Below are 15,944 nucleotides of genomic sequence, written 5' to 3'. Positions count from 1 at the left end.
CTTCAGCCCACTCCACAAAACAACCTCTCACTTCTTCCTTGCTGCCCCAATTCCCCATTTCAACCCCCTATTTTTCTAAGCCTGTTCAGATACCAGTATAAAGCAACAGGAGATTAAAAAAACCCCAACAGAATGGGGAGAGATTAAGTTCATTACAGTAAATGATATTAACTTGAGCAAGTATGAATCTATTGTGTGCTTGCAAACATTAGAACTGCTTGTTCCGACGCGGCACAGGAGAGCTCTGCTTCTCTCCAGCTTTTCCAGGCTGGGGAATTTGTGTGGATCCCTCATTTGGGGTCCCAGCAGGTCCTTACCCAGGCCTGGAGAGCATCATTAAGGTGCATTGCCAAAAAGCTCAGAATAACGTCCAGATTCAGACATGAAGTGTGGTAGTTTGGGGGTTTTTTATGTTCACTTTCTCCAGCATGATGTGAATATTCCTCCAACTCCACCCTCCACTGCAATCTTGCCAAGGGCAATGTTGCCTCTTGATAACACCAGCCTTTGTGTGCACCTCCAGAAGGAAGAGACATGCAGGGGAATTTGGGGGTTGCAGGGGGATGATTTAAACTAAACGTTAAAAAAAAAGGAGAACATGGAGAGCTGGGTGGTGTGAGATGAGAAAAAATCCTCTCCCCTCTGATCCATAGTATGGATCTCCCCGCCTCATGTCCCACTTCCCCACGCACACATCAGTCTCCCTTCTCTCAGCACTGGGTATCGAGGGGGGATCAGCTGGAGTTCAGCAATTTTAGGAAGGTCCACTGTGCTGCCACTTTGGCTGCAGGACCATTTTTGACTCAAGGAGCCCACAACCCAAACCAATCACAGCTGAACAGCAACACCCTCCTTCTGTGAAATTTAAATTAAAAGGTGTTAGAAGTAGTCATTTCACTCCCAGAGCCTTTACCAATTAAGCTGAATGTTCAATATGGTCAGGTTGCCCTCTAATTCGGATTTTTCACCCACCCACGTGTCAACTCCAAAAAAAATTGATTTTAAAAATTAAAACCATTGTTGCAATTTGCTCAGCTTAACATAAAGCAAGAGCATAATGAAGGCTACTGGTGAATGCTGCTGCAAGGGGCTGCACAGCCTGACCCTTACTCCTAATCCCCTGTAAATTCACCCAAAAAGTCACGAACTACATAATATTAGTTCTTACAGACTGACATATTTCCCTGATCTTTCATGGGCCACATGGGGAAACAGTTTTCTCCTGATCTGAATGAAGAAGAAAAACAGTGATCCTAATCAACCGTTTACCCTTAGTGGCTTCCCTAAACAAATCTGGGAAAGAGCTTAAAGGCTTGGGAATATCCTCGACCCTGCTTGATGCACTGTAATAACCCTACCTAATTATACTGATATAAAAACTAATTGGAAAGATAGCAAATGTCAGGGTAAGATGCAAATTGTAGGGTGTTAATTGCTGAACAGGTGCTGGAATAGAATTAAATGAGCATCTTGATTAGGAGAGTGGAAAAAACAAATGTGGACCCTGAAATCAAGTTGGCCACGTGAATTATTTAGCAGCCTCCTCATACCAGCAAGGAGGTCATGTTGATGTGACCTCTGCTTTGTGAGGGGTGGGCTGGCAAAACAATGGTGAACTCCAGGAGAAAACATGGCTTAGGAGACAGAGGTGGGACTATGGAACAGGGGAAATTTTCAGTGGGATGAGGAAGGAGGATTTTTTATGGGTGAACTATTGGGTGACAAGGGGGGAAGTTTTCCATGTGGATTATTGGGATGATACGGAATTAGTGATCCCAAAGAATCCCTGAGTGCAGGAGAACACTCAGGTGTCCCACCTGGTCCCTCTGCAATGAGGCTACTGCCATTTACAGCAAATATTTGGGGATATGAGAGCTGGGCCAAGCAAAAATGGACTAAAAGACAGTTTTTGTATCTGCCCACAACAGGAATTCCCTCCACAGCCAGGAGTTCTGCAGTGACACCACCATGGCAGTAATTTTTTTTCACACAGACCCTTCAAAAGCCGTCTCATGTTTCAGTTGCCACTCAGTGCCCAGCACACAGATCAGATCAAATGACATCAATTAGAACCAGCAGTCTGGAAACAAGAGACCCCATCGTTAGCAGGGATTATTTGGGACATAAGAGTAGAACAATTTTCATGAAGGATTTTATCCCTAATTTTAATCTGAGATTACTTTTTCTCGGTGAAACAATTAGAAGGCCGCATGAGCATGCCGGGTGTAGAACCAGATTTTATAAAGAAAAACTTCTTATTTTCAAAAAGTTTCAACAAGTAACAAAACCTACTTAAATGTTTTGCCAATTATGCAAAAAATTATGAAGAATTCTAGAAGACAATTATTAAGAAACTACTGAAAATATTTAAATGGCTATTCAGTTTCATGAATTACTTTACAGACAATGGTTCAAACAACTGTGGTGTAGGGAGAAAATAAACATTTCTTTGAGTCCATTTAATAAACAAACACATTTCCATGTATAGCAGCAATCACTATTGGGGCAAGTTGAAATTATTGCATTATTTTAGGAGCAGCAGACTCAGCCTAGAGCAGGACCCCAAGTCTTTAGGCACAGTACAAACCCCCTGCATTCCAGAGCTTCCCAGAGAGAAGGGATAGAGAAGGAATAGCTGAAACACAAGAAAAATGGGACAGTTGTCCTGGACAGCCCTAAAATATCAGGAGCCTAAAAGATATATTTAAATTAATATAAGCAAGAGCCCAATTTGAGGCTTTTAATGCAGTCAATGAAGGGCAGAGTACCCACAGCATAAAAGCTGGATCTTGACTTTTCTTGTCAGACACCAACAAACTGCACTTTCCTTTTGAACGTTGTATTCCAAAATACTCCTGGCAGCACAGTGCTCTGCAGTTGTCTCCAGACTAACTCTCCATTATATAAAGTTTTACATGTCAGACCCTTTTTTGCAGGAGACAGCACAAAGCAGAGTTCATACAGACAATAGAACATGATTTCCAACATTTCTCTGACACCAGGCACTGGATGGGGCTCCAGCAGAGGTGGGAATACGACCCTTTGCGCTCCTGACAATTCCTCCAGAGGAAAAACCAACCTGCACAAGGTGACAGCCCGAGTCAGTGACACAGAGACACAGGGCATGAGAGTGCAGAGCCCTTTTCCCCACCCAAACACAAAAATCTCAATAAAAAAAACATCTGCAACAGTGCCAAGCCTTCAGAAAGGGACATTTCCACTCTAGGAAATGCAAGAAAGGGACAACGTGCTGCTCCAAGGTGGGTCTGCACACAGGTAAAGGATGTGCTGCCACCACCCCTGTCAAAGGGGCAGGGACCATGGCACGGATGAAATCTCTCCCACAGACCTTTGGGGACAAAGGGTGATGGATCCTTAAGACTGAAAACTGAAGATTTATGTCACTGAGAGCTGTCTTCCCTTTCTATCCAGGGGATTTGACATACCACAGGTGACAGGAGAAAGGAGTGGGTGCCACATCCCATTCCCAGTCCCCTGGGATGGCCACACCAATCCGTTATCCACAGCCATCCCTCCCTCCTGGAGCCTGCACTGCTCCAGCAGGGAGCTGCCAATCTCCCTCCCTGCTGCAGACTCCTGTCCAGTGCTTCAGTGGGGGCTGGAAGCAGCTGCAGGGAGAAACTGGCTCAGGGAGTTTTCCAAGTTCAGCTCCGTGTCTCAGAGGGGAAGGGGCTGAAACTCAAATCCAGTCAAGTCTTGGTTTAACTTCACCGTTCAGGGGCACGATGGACATGAGATATTTGTCAGGGGGAGGAGGTGATGGTCGCCAAGAGGCTCAGTTCATGAGCTGAGGAAAAACCCTGGGAGTTTGGTACAATCCTGGAGGTTTGGCACCTGGAATGAGCCCGGCTGTGCTGCAGGATCTTATACTGGGATGTGGAACTGGGGTGTTAAAAACCACCCTGTGCTGCTCTGCCACCACTGGCACTGCCCCAAAACAGCTCTGGAACAGGTCTAGGTTTTTTTTATAGAGAGAAAAGTAAAGTACATGAAAGATACAGGGAAGAATTATTATTATTATTATTATTTATTTATTTATTTATTATTGTTGTTATTATTATTTATTTTGTTATTATTATTATTCTTATTAAAGCTTGCAGGAAGATCAAACCTCACACCCTTCTGCAGCTGCAGCAATGTTAAAGGGAAATCTTTCACACACCAAAGATCTGAAGTACAGGAATATTCCTCATAAAAACTCATCCAGGGGTTACAGAATGCTAGAATTAAGATGAAAGAAGTAACTCTAAACAAAATCTCTTTTGACATATCCAGTACAATCCTTAACTCTATGATGATATTTTTATTATTATAAAGAACCATCAATTTATGAGTGCAGAAAAAGACTGAACTTCACCTATCTTCATGTATAAAAGATGTTATATTTACCTGTAAAAAATGTAATATCTAATAATATAATATATAATAATAATAACACATATCATAATGTATATTATTTAAAATACACTGTATTGTATGTATATATAAAAATATCTATTTCCCTGTAAAAAAAAACCCCAAAGGGGAGCACAGTCACATTCCCCATCCCAGAAATGGTTGCAGCCTCTGCTTCTGAAGGGCAGCTACATTCTAGGCAAATTACTGGGCAGGACCAGTGTCCGGCCTGCGCTGTTTGGCTGAAGAGAAAGAACTGACAGTGACATTTTTCAAAGGCACCAAGGAAAGCTGGAAAATGAGAGAACCAGACATCCCTGAAGGAATGCTGGGAAATGTCTGAGATAAAGAGGAAAGGGGGGAAAAAAACCACCTTTAACCAGAACCTCCCAGAGGATGGGTTTTTTCTGAGGTTCTATGTCAACAAGTGACACTGACACAACACTGTACAGCTTTTTCTCCCTTCTTTAGCAGGGGAATTTTGACTGAGCAGATACTTTGTCAAGGGGAAAGATTTACACTGGCAGGGATTCAGCTGGAAAAGCTGTGGTTATTTTCCTCAAGGCCCTGAGCACCCACATTCCCAAAGAGAACAAGGATTTGAAAAACCAAATCCAAGCACTCCTAATCCGAACTACAATTTATATTCAAGCTCTCCTAATCCTAATCACAATCTAGCACACGCAAGTTTGAAGACCCAGGGAACTTTCTGGCAGCCATAAATTCCAAGATCATTTCCACAATAAAAACTGAAGGTAAATGGGTGTAGAAGGAGGCAGAACTCTCAGCTTGATCAGTCACCCAAAACTGCTCTTTGTGGTTTAAAGTTATGTGAACATGAGAAGCTCAAATCTTATCTTTTCAAAAAAAGGCAACTTCAAGACCTGAATTTTCTTACAGAAACTTTGTGACTGTGAGAGGAAGCAGGAGCCCAAACATCAATCTTTGCTGTTTCACTTTTCTTTTAAACTATTTACATACACCCTTCTTGATGCTGATGCTAAACAATACAAAGTGTTAACTGCTTTGATGAACCAAAATAAATAACTTTTTATCATAAGAAAACCTAAGCACATCTCTTAAAAATTAATTAAATATGATTTGTAAGATATCAGCACTCAGCTTTAATTTCTTTCTGCCATGAGCTGGTTTCATGTGTTTGTTGTGTCCCGGCTTTCAAGTGCTTGAAGCACCTCTGGAACTGCCCTCCCTCTTCCCAAACACCCCAGGATCTTCCTCTCAGGTTTGGTTTGGAAGAAGAACCTGTGTGTTCCTGGTTAATGCAAACCCACCTGGTATCTCTGTGCCCTCACAACAGCTCTGGAATACAGAGCCAGCCAATTATTCTTTCCCTTTCTGATACAAACCTCTCCCACTGAGCTGCAGAGATCCAAGACAAGGACCCAGCGGGGAAATGAGGCAGTGGAAAATGTTTCCCCTGGAGCAAAGGAAGGGACCCAAGCAGAGAGCAAGGGAAGCTGCAATAATCAGGCTGAAAAGCAGCCTGGTGGTACCACCAGAACACAGAATGTGCAGAACTCCTGGCACATCCCATAGAGAAAGTTGCCTGGTTCTTCGAGGGAAGCACTGGGAATGCAAGGAAAGGGCTGTCAGAGGAGCAGCTTCCTGCAGGCTACACACAAAACTATTATTTTCATTTTTTTTCTGTTTGTATAGATATAAAAACCACTTCCAGAATTCTTGAATACAACCTTGCTGCTGCTTCCACTGAAATCAAATAATGGATTTGCACAAGATAAATACCCAAACCCATAACACCCCATGCAAACAGGAACTTTAGTGGTTTTCTGCTGGAGTAAATTTTTAAAGATCTCATTCAGTGTGAGAAATGCCATTTTCTGGTGAAACCAGCCTTATGCCAACTCCTGTCAGTGACAGCCACTGAGAAGGGCAAGGGATTAAAAACCACCACAGGGCAAGCAGTTGCCACCTGATTTTATTTTATTTTCTTGAAACAGCCTTTGTAGGAAGACACAAACTCACAGAGGGAAGAGCTGTTTGCCTAATGGGTTCACAGCCACTGAGACTAAATAAGCTGACTGCTTAAAAACAACTCGAGAGCCACAGTAAAAGATAGAAAATTATTGCTTCCTGTCATGACCAAATATTAAACACAGCACACACCTAATGGCTCTATCACTCCCCAGGGAAGGAGCTTTATGAACAATAAAATCCCAGCAGACTTGCACTGTTTGGACTTAGAAGCCTCATTATGGGCTCACTGATCCAATACTATTTACAAGCTCAATGGACTCCACTTGGAGGAAAAGTCACCAAATGTGGAGCTGTAAGTGGGATGCCCATGGAGAAATTAGCATTTATTTGAGAGGAAAAGTAGCAGAGGGGATGGAGAGAAAAAGGCAAAATAATAAGGAGGAAAAAGAAGGATGGGTTGGATGACAGCAGCATATTAAAGATCCAAACGAGGGAGGAAGATGAGAATGTGAATCACAGCTGCAGAGGGGAAATGTTGTTCCAGGACATGCTTACATGACCCAGCCTGGAATATAAGACTTGGATTCCACTCCTTCATGTGAAGTGTGTCCTACAAACTGTCTCCTACATCATCCTGGGCAACTCCTATGAGCTCCTAATAGCTTTAAATTTACATCTCCAACTGATTTAAGCTTCAGATGCACATTATGTACTTGCAGTCTCAATCTTGTCTTCACTTCACAAGGATTTTGGGTGATGTTCCAAGCAGGACAAATTGTTTCATACCCCATCTGAAAGCAGGAACACATTAATTGGGAGGACTTTTTCAGAGGTGAAGCAATCAGTTCAGAGAGGCTGAAACCCTGGGATGTTTACAGGGTAGAAAATATGGGAGAGCCCACCAGAAACAGATGGTGAAAGGAACACACAGGGAAGGGATGAAGAGAAACAAAAGGTTCAAAAGGAAAGCAAGAGGCAGTAACTGAAAAGCTTAGGGCAGATGAAGTGACAAGTCCATAAAACCGGGTCTAGACAGAGGCCGAGCAGAGTGCAAAAGTGAGAAGGAAGAGTATTTCAGGTCATAAATACACAGAGGATGCTTTCATTAGGATGCAAATACTCTGAAATATTGGCAGTTTTATTGATGAGTGCAGATGGAGGCAGGCAAACGCAGACCCAAAGAGTGGAGCTGTGGAGATCCCGTGTCACACACTGCTGCTCCACATGCCCAGAATTTCTTCTGTGCTGTTTGCACAGTGAATTTATCCTCAGCTTCTATTCCCAGAGGTGCTTTAGTCCATGGGAAACTTGTTTTCCATTCCCCTTTCCACTACTACCAACCTCATTGATTCCAATGGCTCCTTACTCTGCTCTCTGTCCTTCTGCGGTCAGTAGCCCCTTAACCTCCTCACTCGCTGTTTATGAGCACAAACCGGACCAAATTCTCCCTATTTCCAGGAAAAAAGTCTCAGTTTAAAAAGGGACAAGGATTCTCCTACACCATGTGCAAACTTTGCTCCCAACTTTGCATTGCTCAGGCAGGATTTAGCCTGAGCACCATCAGTGTCTTTATCTCAACTAATCTAACAAGATTGGAATCCATCCATGCTTGTGTCCAAGCTGCTCTAAAGCATCAGGGAAGCTTATCTGATTTATGCAGAACTGCTAAAATCCTTTGGGTCTTGTCTTCATTGGACTTATTTTCTTAAGGCTTCCAAGCAGTAGGAGCAATAGTCAAATTTTATTTCTTTAAATTATATAATGTGCCCTTGCTTAGGCTCAGCCATGTTCCCTTCGCAGTTCTCAGATCAGGACATGAGCTAGCTATTCCCAGTTATAGATTCAATGGAACTGAAGTGATCAATATTGGTTGGCACCCCCATACCTGTGTTGCCTCTAACACATCCTAAAAGGCGTCTCTCTGTTTGGAGGGCAGAGATGCCCACAGTGACAGCACATGGCCAGAAGAAAACCTGCACAAAACACTGGTGGAAATAAAGTGCCAGCTCTGTTAAACTCCCCAGTAATCTGTGCTTGAAGCCAGCAGTGATTTAAACCCATCTCACTTCTTGCTCCATTCCAGAAGCAGCAGCACCTCCAGCCCAGGCAGCAGCAACCAGCAGTCCTGGGGAAGAGGAACTTTATAAATTGCTCCAAAAGCTTCTCCGCTGTGACAGCAACGCTCTTCCACATCACCACACTATTTCCACACATCAGTTCTCAGCAAATGTGCCTTTGTGTTATCAGGGAAAGCCAGAAAATCACATACTTGGTTTATAGTTAAACACAAATGCTGTGAATGGCTACAGAAATACACGGACTGTGAGGGGGAGAAAGGAACAGAACCCAGGACTTCCACAGACCCAACCCGTCCATTCTTCATTTTTCCAGCACACTCAAAAAGATATTTAAGCTTCTTCTGACTCACCAGCTTGCTGGAAAACTTGTTGTCTGTCGACATTAAATGAAAAAGATTAAGCAACACAAACTACTCTCTAGTTTAGTCCATTTACAAGCTTTAAGTGCTTGCACACATCAAAGATTTCAAGATGTTTTGGACAGCAAACTAGTAAAGAATTTTCTTTTTGTCTAAAAGAGAGGGGAAAATAAAAAGAAACAAACAAATTAGGCACTAAGAGAACCACTTGTCAAATGGCTGGGATAGTGCACTTTAAGTTACTGACTCCCCACAAACATCCAGTCTACTAAAAAATTCATAAAGAGACAGATGGCACAACAGCAGCTCTTTGCAGGAGAGCAGGGTTTAGCAGTGAACAAAGGACTTTGACTCCCTAGGACAAGGGGAGAGATCATTGTAAGTTTTGGGGGCTTGGAAGGGGAGACTGGGGCACTCAGGGAGCTGGGAAGAGCTCCTGGTTTCACCCCACAGCAGCAACAGATCCCAGACATTCATTTTGCCTTGGCAGACTCACAAGGGCCACAGAGAATGGGGCAGAACAGGAACAACCAAACTCTGCCATGCAGATTAAATCCTCCTGGCAGCAGGAATGTGAAAAACAAACCCCAAAAACTCCTGTTCAGGGATCTGAAACCACTTTCCACAGCCAGGTAGTTGCTAATGCTTTGTATTAAGGGGGAAACTGAGGCACGGACTCACATCACTTAGGGCAACAGGGCAACCCAGTGTCAGTGGGAATTTAATCTGGGTCTCTCAAGTCTTGCTGTTCTGCCTCTGAGCATGAGGAAATATCCTTGTGTTACCCAGTGGGTTTTGGGATCACCCCAAAAGGGAGGTGGAAGGGATTAAGTCCTTTTCAGATGGCTGAGATTAAGAGAAAAGGAAGAAAAAGGAAAAAGGAAGAGAAAAAGGAAAAGAAACAGCCAGAAGCCTGCACTTATTTGAAGTTAGATCCTTCAAAATGAAAATTCATCTTCGTGTTCTTTTGCATTTTTTAGGGAGAGGGAAGTGGGGAGGGAGGGACACACACACAGAGAAGATGTAAAGTCCAGCCCTATTAATCCTGAAGTGAGTTTTAGTGCCTGTGGGACGTGCCAGGCACCCAGGCACAGCTCAGCCCCCTGTCCCTGCAGCAGGGAGGGCAGGGGACCAGCAGGGACGGAAACCTCCATCCCTGCACCCCAATTCCACGTGAAGGGACGGACCCCCACGGCACAGGGATGTAATCCAGGCTCTTCTGCTCCTTCCCAGAGAGGCTGACAAGTTGCCAGCTGTGCTCAGGCTTTGGGGGTGATGTGGGTTTTTGTTAAGTAATAACTACAGAAGCCTCAGTTTTGCCTTTGCAGCACGTGGCAGCTGACGGATGCTGCCCTTCTCCACCCCCCAAAGCAGTGTGCCCAGTGCTCAGCTGGTGCCACTGCCTGCTGACCCAGCTGGGCACTGGTCTCCAGCCCAACAACCCACTCCAATCCCCTCCATTCCCTCCCCAGCAACAATCGCAATAAATAAATTAATGACATGTGGTAGCAACACACACCAGATTCCCAGGACAACCAGGAAGAGTTTAGGGTAAAAGTAGAAGGAATTGGACCCAATGTCTTGGATTCTGAAAGAACCTCAGCTAAAAGGTCTCGTTCCATGAGCCCAAAGAGGGCAGAGGACCATGGAGGCAGCAGCTACAAACAGCACAGGGTTTGTGCTCCCAGGTTTTTGTGCTGTTCCGAGGAATTTCCCTTGTAGGAACAAAAAATTCTGTCCCACCCCAGTGACGCTGCATTTTTAATTGAACTAAGATGTTTTGTTTGAATGACACAGAGATTTCTTGTGACTGTTTCAGAGGTTTCATTTTAATCACATGTAAATTTCTTCTGTTTATCAGAAAAGGGGGGAAAAAAAGGTAAGAAAACAAAAAAGCAAATTTTTCAACCGAAAAAGTCACACCAATTCTCCCCTGTACCACAGAGACTTCAATTAAATCACAGCTTCAGTAAACTCAGTAAAGCATTAAGAGTAACAGTCACACAAAATAACCTCCTCTAAAGACCTTGAATCTTCAAGGAACACAAAGAAACTTATAAAAACAGAAGATCGTTGCCATTTGATGAATTTACATCCAAAATGACACAACTCACCTAAAATGAGAGAGAAAATCTGCAGTAAAGTGATTAATTGAATTCATTTGCATCTTCCATGACCTCATAATCCTAACACCAAGTTTCTTTTTATTTGCATAAGCAGGGTGGGAAAGGCAACAAACTGAGTAATTCTAACACAGGCGTGACAAAATACAGTTTTCAGTTGGAAGTGCCATCTTCAAAGGAATGAGCTTCTACCCTTCCATCCGAAAGCCCCCCCAGCCCCTCCGCCTCATATTCCTGTCCATGATTTCCATAAAGGAAACACAAAGTTCACTCTCCAGTTTCAAGGAACTACCAGGAACATCAAGGACCACCACTTCAGCCATGAGAGAGGGGGAAGAAAATAACATTTACATTTTTGATGCCTCTTAAACCAACCAATTCTGCAGATACCGACTTCAAAAGGCAAGCAGAAATCCAGGATGAGCCCACCAGAGCTGGGATCCACCATGGGAACGCACCAGAACCAATTTAGCTCTGACTAATTCTGGTTGTGCACACAAAGTTAAAGCTTACTGTGACATTTTGAGAACTGATTATGGCTTGCATTGTCCAAAACCTTGGAGTGCAAGCGCTTCTGGATTAAAAATGTAATCCCAGGTGCTTCCAGCCCCATGCTCCAGTGGAATTCCTGATTTTGGACACCTGTAATAGCAGCACTGCAGGATCTGAGCTGTGCCATCCCTGTTAAATCAGAGGCATCACTCTGCAATCAAATTCTGACCAGAGTTACACTCAAATTCTGGCTCAGAACATCACAGGAAACAAAATATTCCGATGTATCCTGCAGAGCTCTGCCATCAGGAGAGGGCACACACTGAGTTTCAGTGGAGAAGTTCCCTTTCATATGAAAACGTTCTCATTTCCAAGAGGGAGTGGAAAAATAACTGCAAGGGCCTTCGGATCTAAATCCAGTCCCCAGAGCAAAGGTCACTGCAGAAATGTTTTATTCAGCATCAGAACTTTTGGAATTCTTTCAAGGAGAAGAAAAAGCCCAACAACAACAACAACAGGGCTGACATTTTTTTCCCACTGAACTATTTCTTCCTTTTTAAACAGACATACAAGCCCCCAGGATTTGAGGAACACCAGTGAATTGTGTCTCCCTCCAGCACCCAGCAGGTAAAAAAGTGGGGAGAGAAACAAATAAAGGGGAAATCACTGCACTGATGATGGACTTACAGTTGAACTCAATGACCTTGGGGGCCTTTCCAACCTCAAAGATTCTGGAATTTTATTCCATGGAAATTCTATTTCACTGTGCCCACACTGCTTAGACACAACTCTGCATAACACAGAGGTGTTTTTGCAATTCTTCTCTCTCCGTTTTTCTTTCTTCCCTTCTCCAGAGACACGAGAGAATGTTACAGCTGCGCTGCTACATGGCAGATTTTACATTTACCTATCATTTCACACCAGGGAAAAACACCTTCATTTCAATCTCTATTTAAAGAAAACCTGTAGTTCATTTTAAATTAACAGCAACCCACCATGAAGGCATCACTGAGCTGAAAATATCACCATATTTATTGACCCACATGGTTGCAAGGTGCACTTCAGAAACTGAATTCCACTTGCTGCCAGGTTCCTAAGCAGAGGTGTTTTCCTTTAAAGAAACCATAGAGAGACCCCCTAAAAAAATCAAAGCACTGCTCCCTAGCTAGTCCAGAGCACACAGGACTTTCCTTGTTTGAAAGACAATAAAAAATGACCCCACAGGGTGTATTTTGGGAGAGTGGAGTGTCCAGCTGAACTCCTGAGCAGTTGCACCTTGGTGCTGTGGAGGTGTGTGAGGACGGCAGACAAGCCAAGGATTCCTCTGTGCACAGGCAGGCACAGCACAACTCTGTTATTTTGTTTGCTTCACATGTGTTGATGGAGATGTAGCAGAGGATTATCCCTCACTGCTCAGGCCCTGTTTCGCTGGGTAAAGAGGTGGAACAGAAATAACTGTGCAGAAATAACTCTGCCAGCTCTTGATGCTGCACCACAGGTTAGTGGCAGAAAAAAAAATAATGTTTAGCTTTGAGTTTTGCTTCTATTCAGCACACTGCTGACTAAGCCAAGCCTCCTCCAGACAGCAGGGCAGAGCTGGGAAAAATTCTTCTCTCTGGGGCCTAAATCTGATTTAGTGACTGCCTTTAACACCGAATGGAGTGGCTTTATCAGGCTGAATCCCTTATTTATTTCCCTCATCTACCCTCACTGAGCTCGAGAGTTCACCTGGACTGGAGACACACTCACACAGAAAAGGAAGGACCAACACACAAAAAGGAACTGCCAGCCTGAGCCTGCAGGATGTTTCCATGCCAAGGGAATGCCTATTGCTGTTAGGGCAGGCAGGAAAAAAGTTCTGGGCTTAGAACAAATTAGGAGAGGTCTAGGTGAAGTTAGGAGAGGTCTTAGAGCAAATCAGGAAAGCTTGGGACTCACTGAGCACAACAGGTGACTTGTGGTGCACAGTTAAACACAGTTGTTAGAAAGAACAAGGTTTTTCTTTCTCATAGTTTCCATTTCATTTTACATCAGCAGATCCCAAAGCCCCCCAGGAAGCATCAGAATTTTCACTTTGCACGAGGATAGGCAGCTGGCTCAGGATTACAAATTCAGCTGTGGTAGAAACTGCCCCTGTCAAAGTTTCAATCCAGGGGCAAATCCAGGGCCTTCCATCCTGAGCTGCTTCCCAGAAAATTCAGACTTCAGGCTGGAAAGTTCCCAAATGCAGATTCATACCAATCACTGACACAGCCAAAAATAAGCTCGAAATTGCATAGGAAAGGTCAAGATGGCACATCCAGGACTTCTGCTCCCCAAAGAGCCCATTTCACTGCAACTTTCAGCTCTGGCCCCAACCACAGCTTGTGAGCACAGAATTAAAAGGGAAAACCATGGGGTAAAGGGAGAGGGAGAACCCATCACATCCATCAGAGTTCCAAAATTTAGATTAACTCTGTGCTAGAAAAAAAAATGAAGGCGATTACTGCAGACCATTATTCAAACCAGCTTTACTGCTCTGGGTGCCAAAACAAGTCCACGAGTAATACTGTGACAAGTAAAGCTTCCTAGAAAGGAGATAGAACAGGCCAGACTCAGACAGACATAAAAACTGACTCTAAAATCAATCCACTCCAGCATCAGCTCTCTGTGGCAGCTGCTTCAGGGAAAAGGAACCCTTTAACAGTTACTACAGGATAATCTGGGGGAAAACATTTTCTTCCTGGCTTTGCCTTATTTACTGTTGCCCTTCTGGAGCCCTTAGATGTGTGCTCCTTTCTGAAGCAGCTCTGCCTGTTCTTATTCTCCCTGTCTGAGCCTTGCTGAACTCCAGATTTCAAACCCTTCCATGTCAGTGGCTTCCGCAAGGAGGTTTTCTAAGCTCCCCCAAACACACACAATTTTTATAGTGCCACTTCATGGTTTAACAAACTGCTGCTCTCCCCATTCATTATTGACCTAAAAACTGGCAGAAGAACCTAAACCTGGAGCTGGAACTGAGTAATACATGAAGCTGTTGTACATAAAATTGCTCACAATCCCCAAACTGTCAGATTTAATGTCGCATTTTTGCCTTTTTACCCCTCCCTTTCTCCCCAGATTTATACAAAAATATTGTTCTTTTGTTAAAGAACGTTGCTGAAGCTGCCAGGTTGCTCAAAGCTTTATCTGTCTCAGTAATCCAGTTGGATCCCATCCCTGGTGAGGAGAGAATGTTCCAGATGCACACATGGGATATTTGGTCACAATAAAAACAGAACTTCATTTAAAAAATAAACATCAGTTTTGTCAAGGTCCCCAAATGGCAGACACCAAGAAATAACCAGCAAGAAACACCCTCAGATGATTCAAAGTGAAAAACAATAATTTTGGGATGCTTTTGCAGGAAAATGAGGATTCATCTCCTACCTGTCAATGATCACAGGGTCAGACGGAGTCTCATTTCTGTTGCCACAACTTTTCTTCTCACAGCACCGACTGGAGAGGGAAAGAAAACCAAATTTAAAGAACCACTGGGACAGTTGAGAGCAAAGAACCAGCTCCAAGTCTGTCAGAAAAGCTTCAGTGCTCCATGTACGCCTGGAAGGGTAAAAATACTGCTTTCCAGAAGGGAAAATTAAGGGAATTGGGTGCCCAAATCCTGGCTGGTTCCAGCTGGAGTTTGGCACCTGGCTCCCTGTAATCCATTCTGAATTACCCAGCCAAAAATGAACAGCAATATGGTCACACTTGAGACTGAGGTGATATTTATAAAGGTCTAATAAGTGATTAACAGATGTCATAATGTCATTACAGGCAGGACCAAATGGGTTATGCGGGGTTAAAAGTCCATCAAAAGGTGTTAGAACTGACTATAAGCAACCTAATTGTTTGGTGTATTCCAATAATACGTTTGTTTATATTACTGTATTTTTTATTATTAAATATCTAAGTTTCATATGGTGACAGAAAACTTCAGCACTTCATGAAAAGCCAGAACACACTTAGATCCTGCAAAGGATCTGAAGAGATGTTTTTCAGGTTGGCTTTTGCAATCCTTTGAAATTGTTTCAGTGATAAACCCTGAAGATTAAGTATTAATTTATACATATTCAATGATGATATTAATAATAATAAATAATAATAAAAATTTAAAAATCAAGAGACATTTCATTAATTTATTTCCACTGATACAATCGCTGACGTGGGCAATGTGCCTTGCACACACAGCAGCTGAGTACCAGAAGATTAATAGACTTTAAAAGCAGTCCTAGCTCTGAAATCCTCACTTTCAATAACCTGGAGCAAGAGAGAAGATTCAAGCTGTTGTCTTGCTCAGGTTTTTTCTTCCAATCAAAGCCAACACGGGATGGGGAGGATGGAGGCACCCAAAACTTTTAAAAATCTCTATCAGAAGTCCCACATCCATCAAAAGTCACCAGATCAGGTTCTGATCACACAAATGCCTTTCCAGAAGATGTTTTCCACGTTCTGCAGAGGTTTCTCTTCAAATTTACACACATGGGATGGAGAAATTTTGG

The 15,944-nt window shown here is 43.3% G+C and overlaps 1 protein-coding gene across 2 annotated transcripts in view; it reads right to left on the bottom strand.

Annotated features, from left to right (window-relative positions):
• EBF2 (EBF transcription factor 2) overlaps positions 1–15,944 on the bottom strand; it is a 122,743-nt gene that overhangs the window by 97,151 nt on the left and 9,648 nt on the right. For both annotated transcript variants that reach the window (XM_042024773.1, XM_042024774.1), the window contains exon 6: positions 14,833–14,901. In XM_042024773.1, the coding sequence (XP_041880707.1) occupies positions 14,833–14,901 (69 nt within the window). The remainder of the gene's footprint in view (positions 1–14,832; positions 14,902–15,944) is intronic.

This window comes from Corvus kubaryi, unplaced genomic scaffold (genome assembly GCF_017639235.1).
Source record: "Corvus kubaryi isolate FWS band 111438036 unplaced genomic scaffold, C.kubaryi_AGA036_p1.0 37265, whole genome shotgun sequence".
Taxonomy (NCBI): Eukaryota; Metazoa; Chordata; class Aves; order Passeriformes; family Corvidae; genus Corvus; species Corvus kubaryi.
Note: the sequence above shows the minus strand (reverse complement) of the source record. Positions and strands in the feature narration are given on the sequence as shown.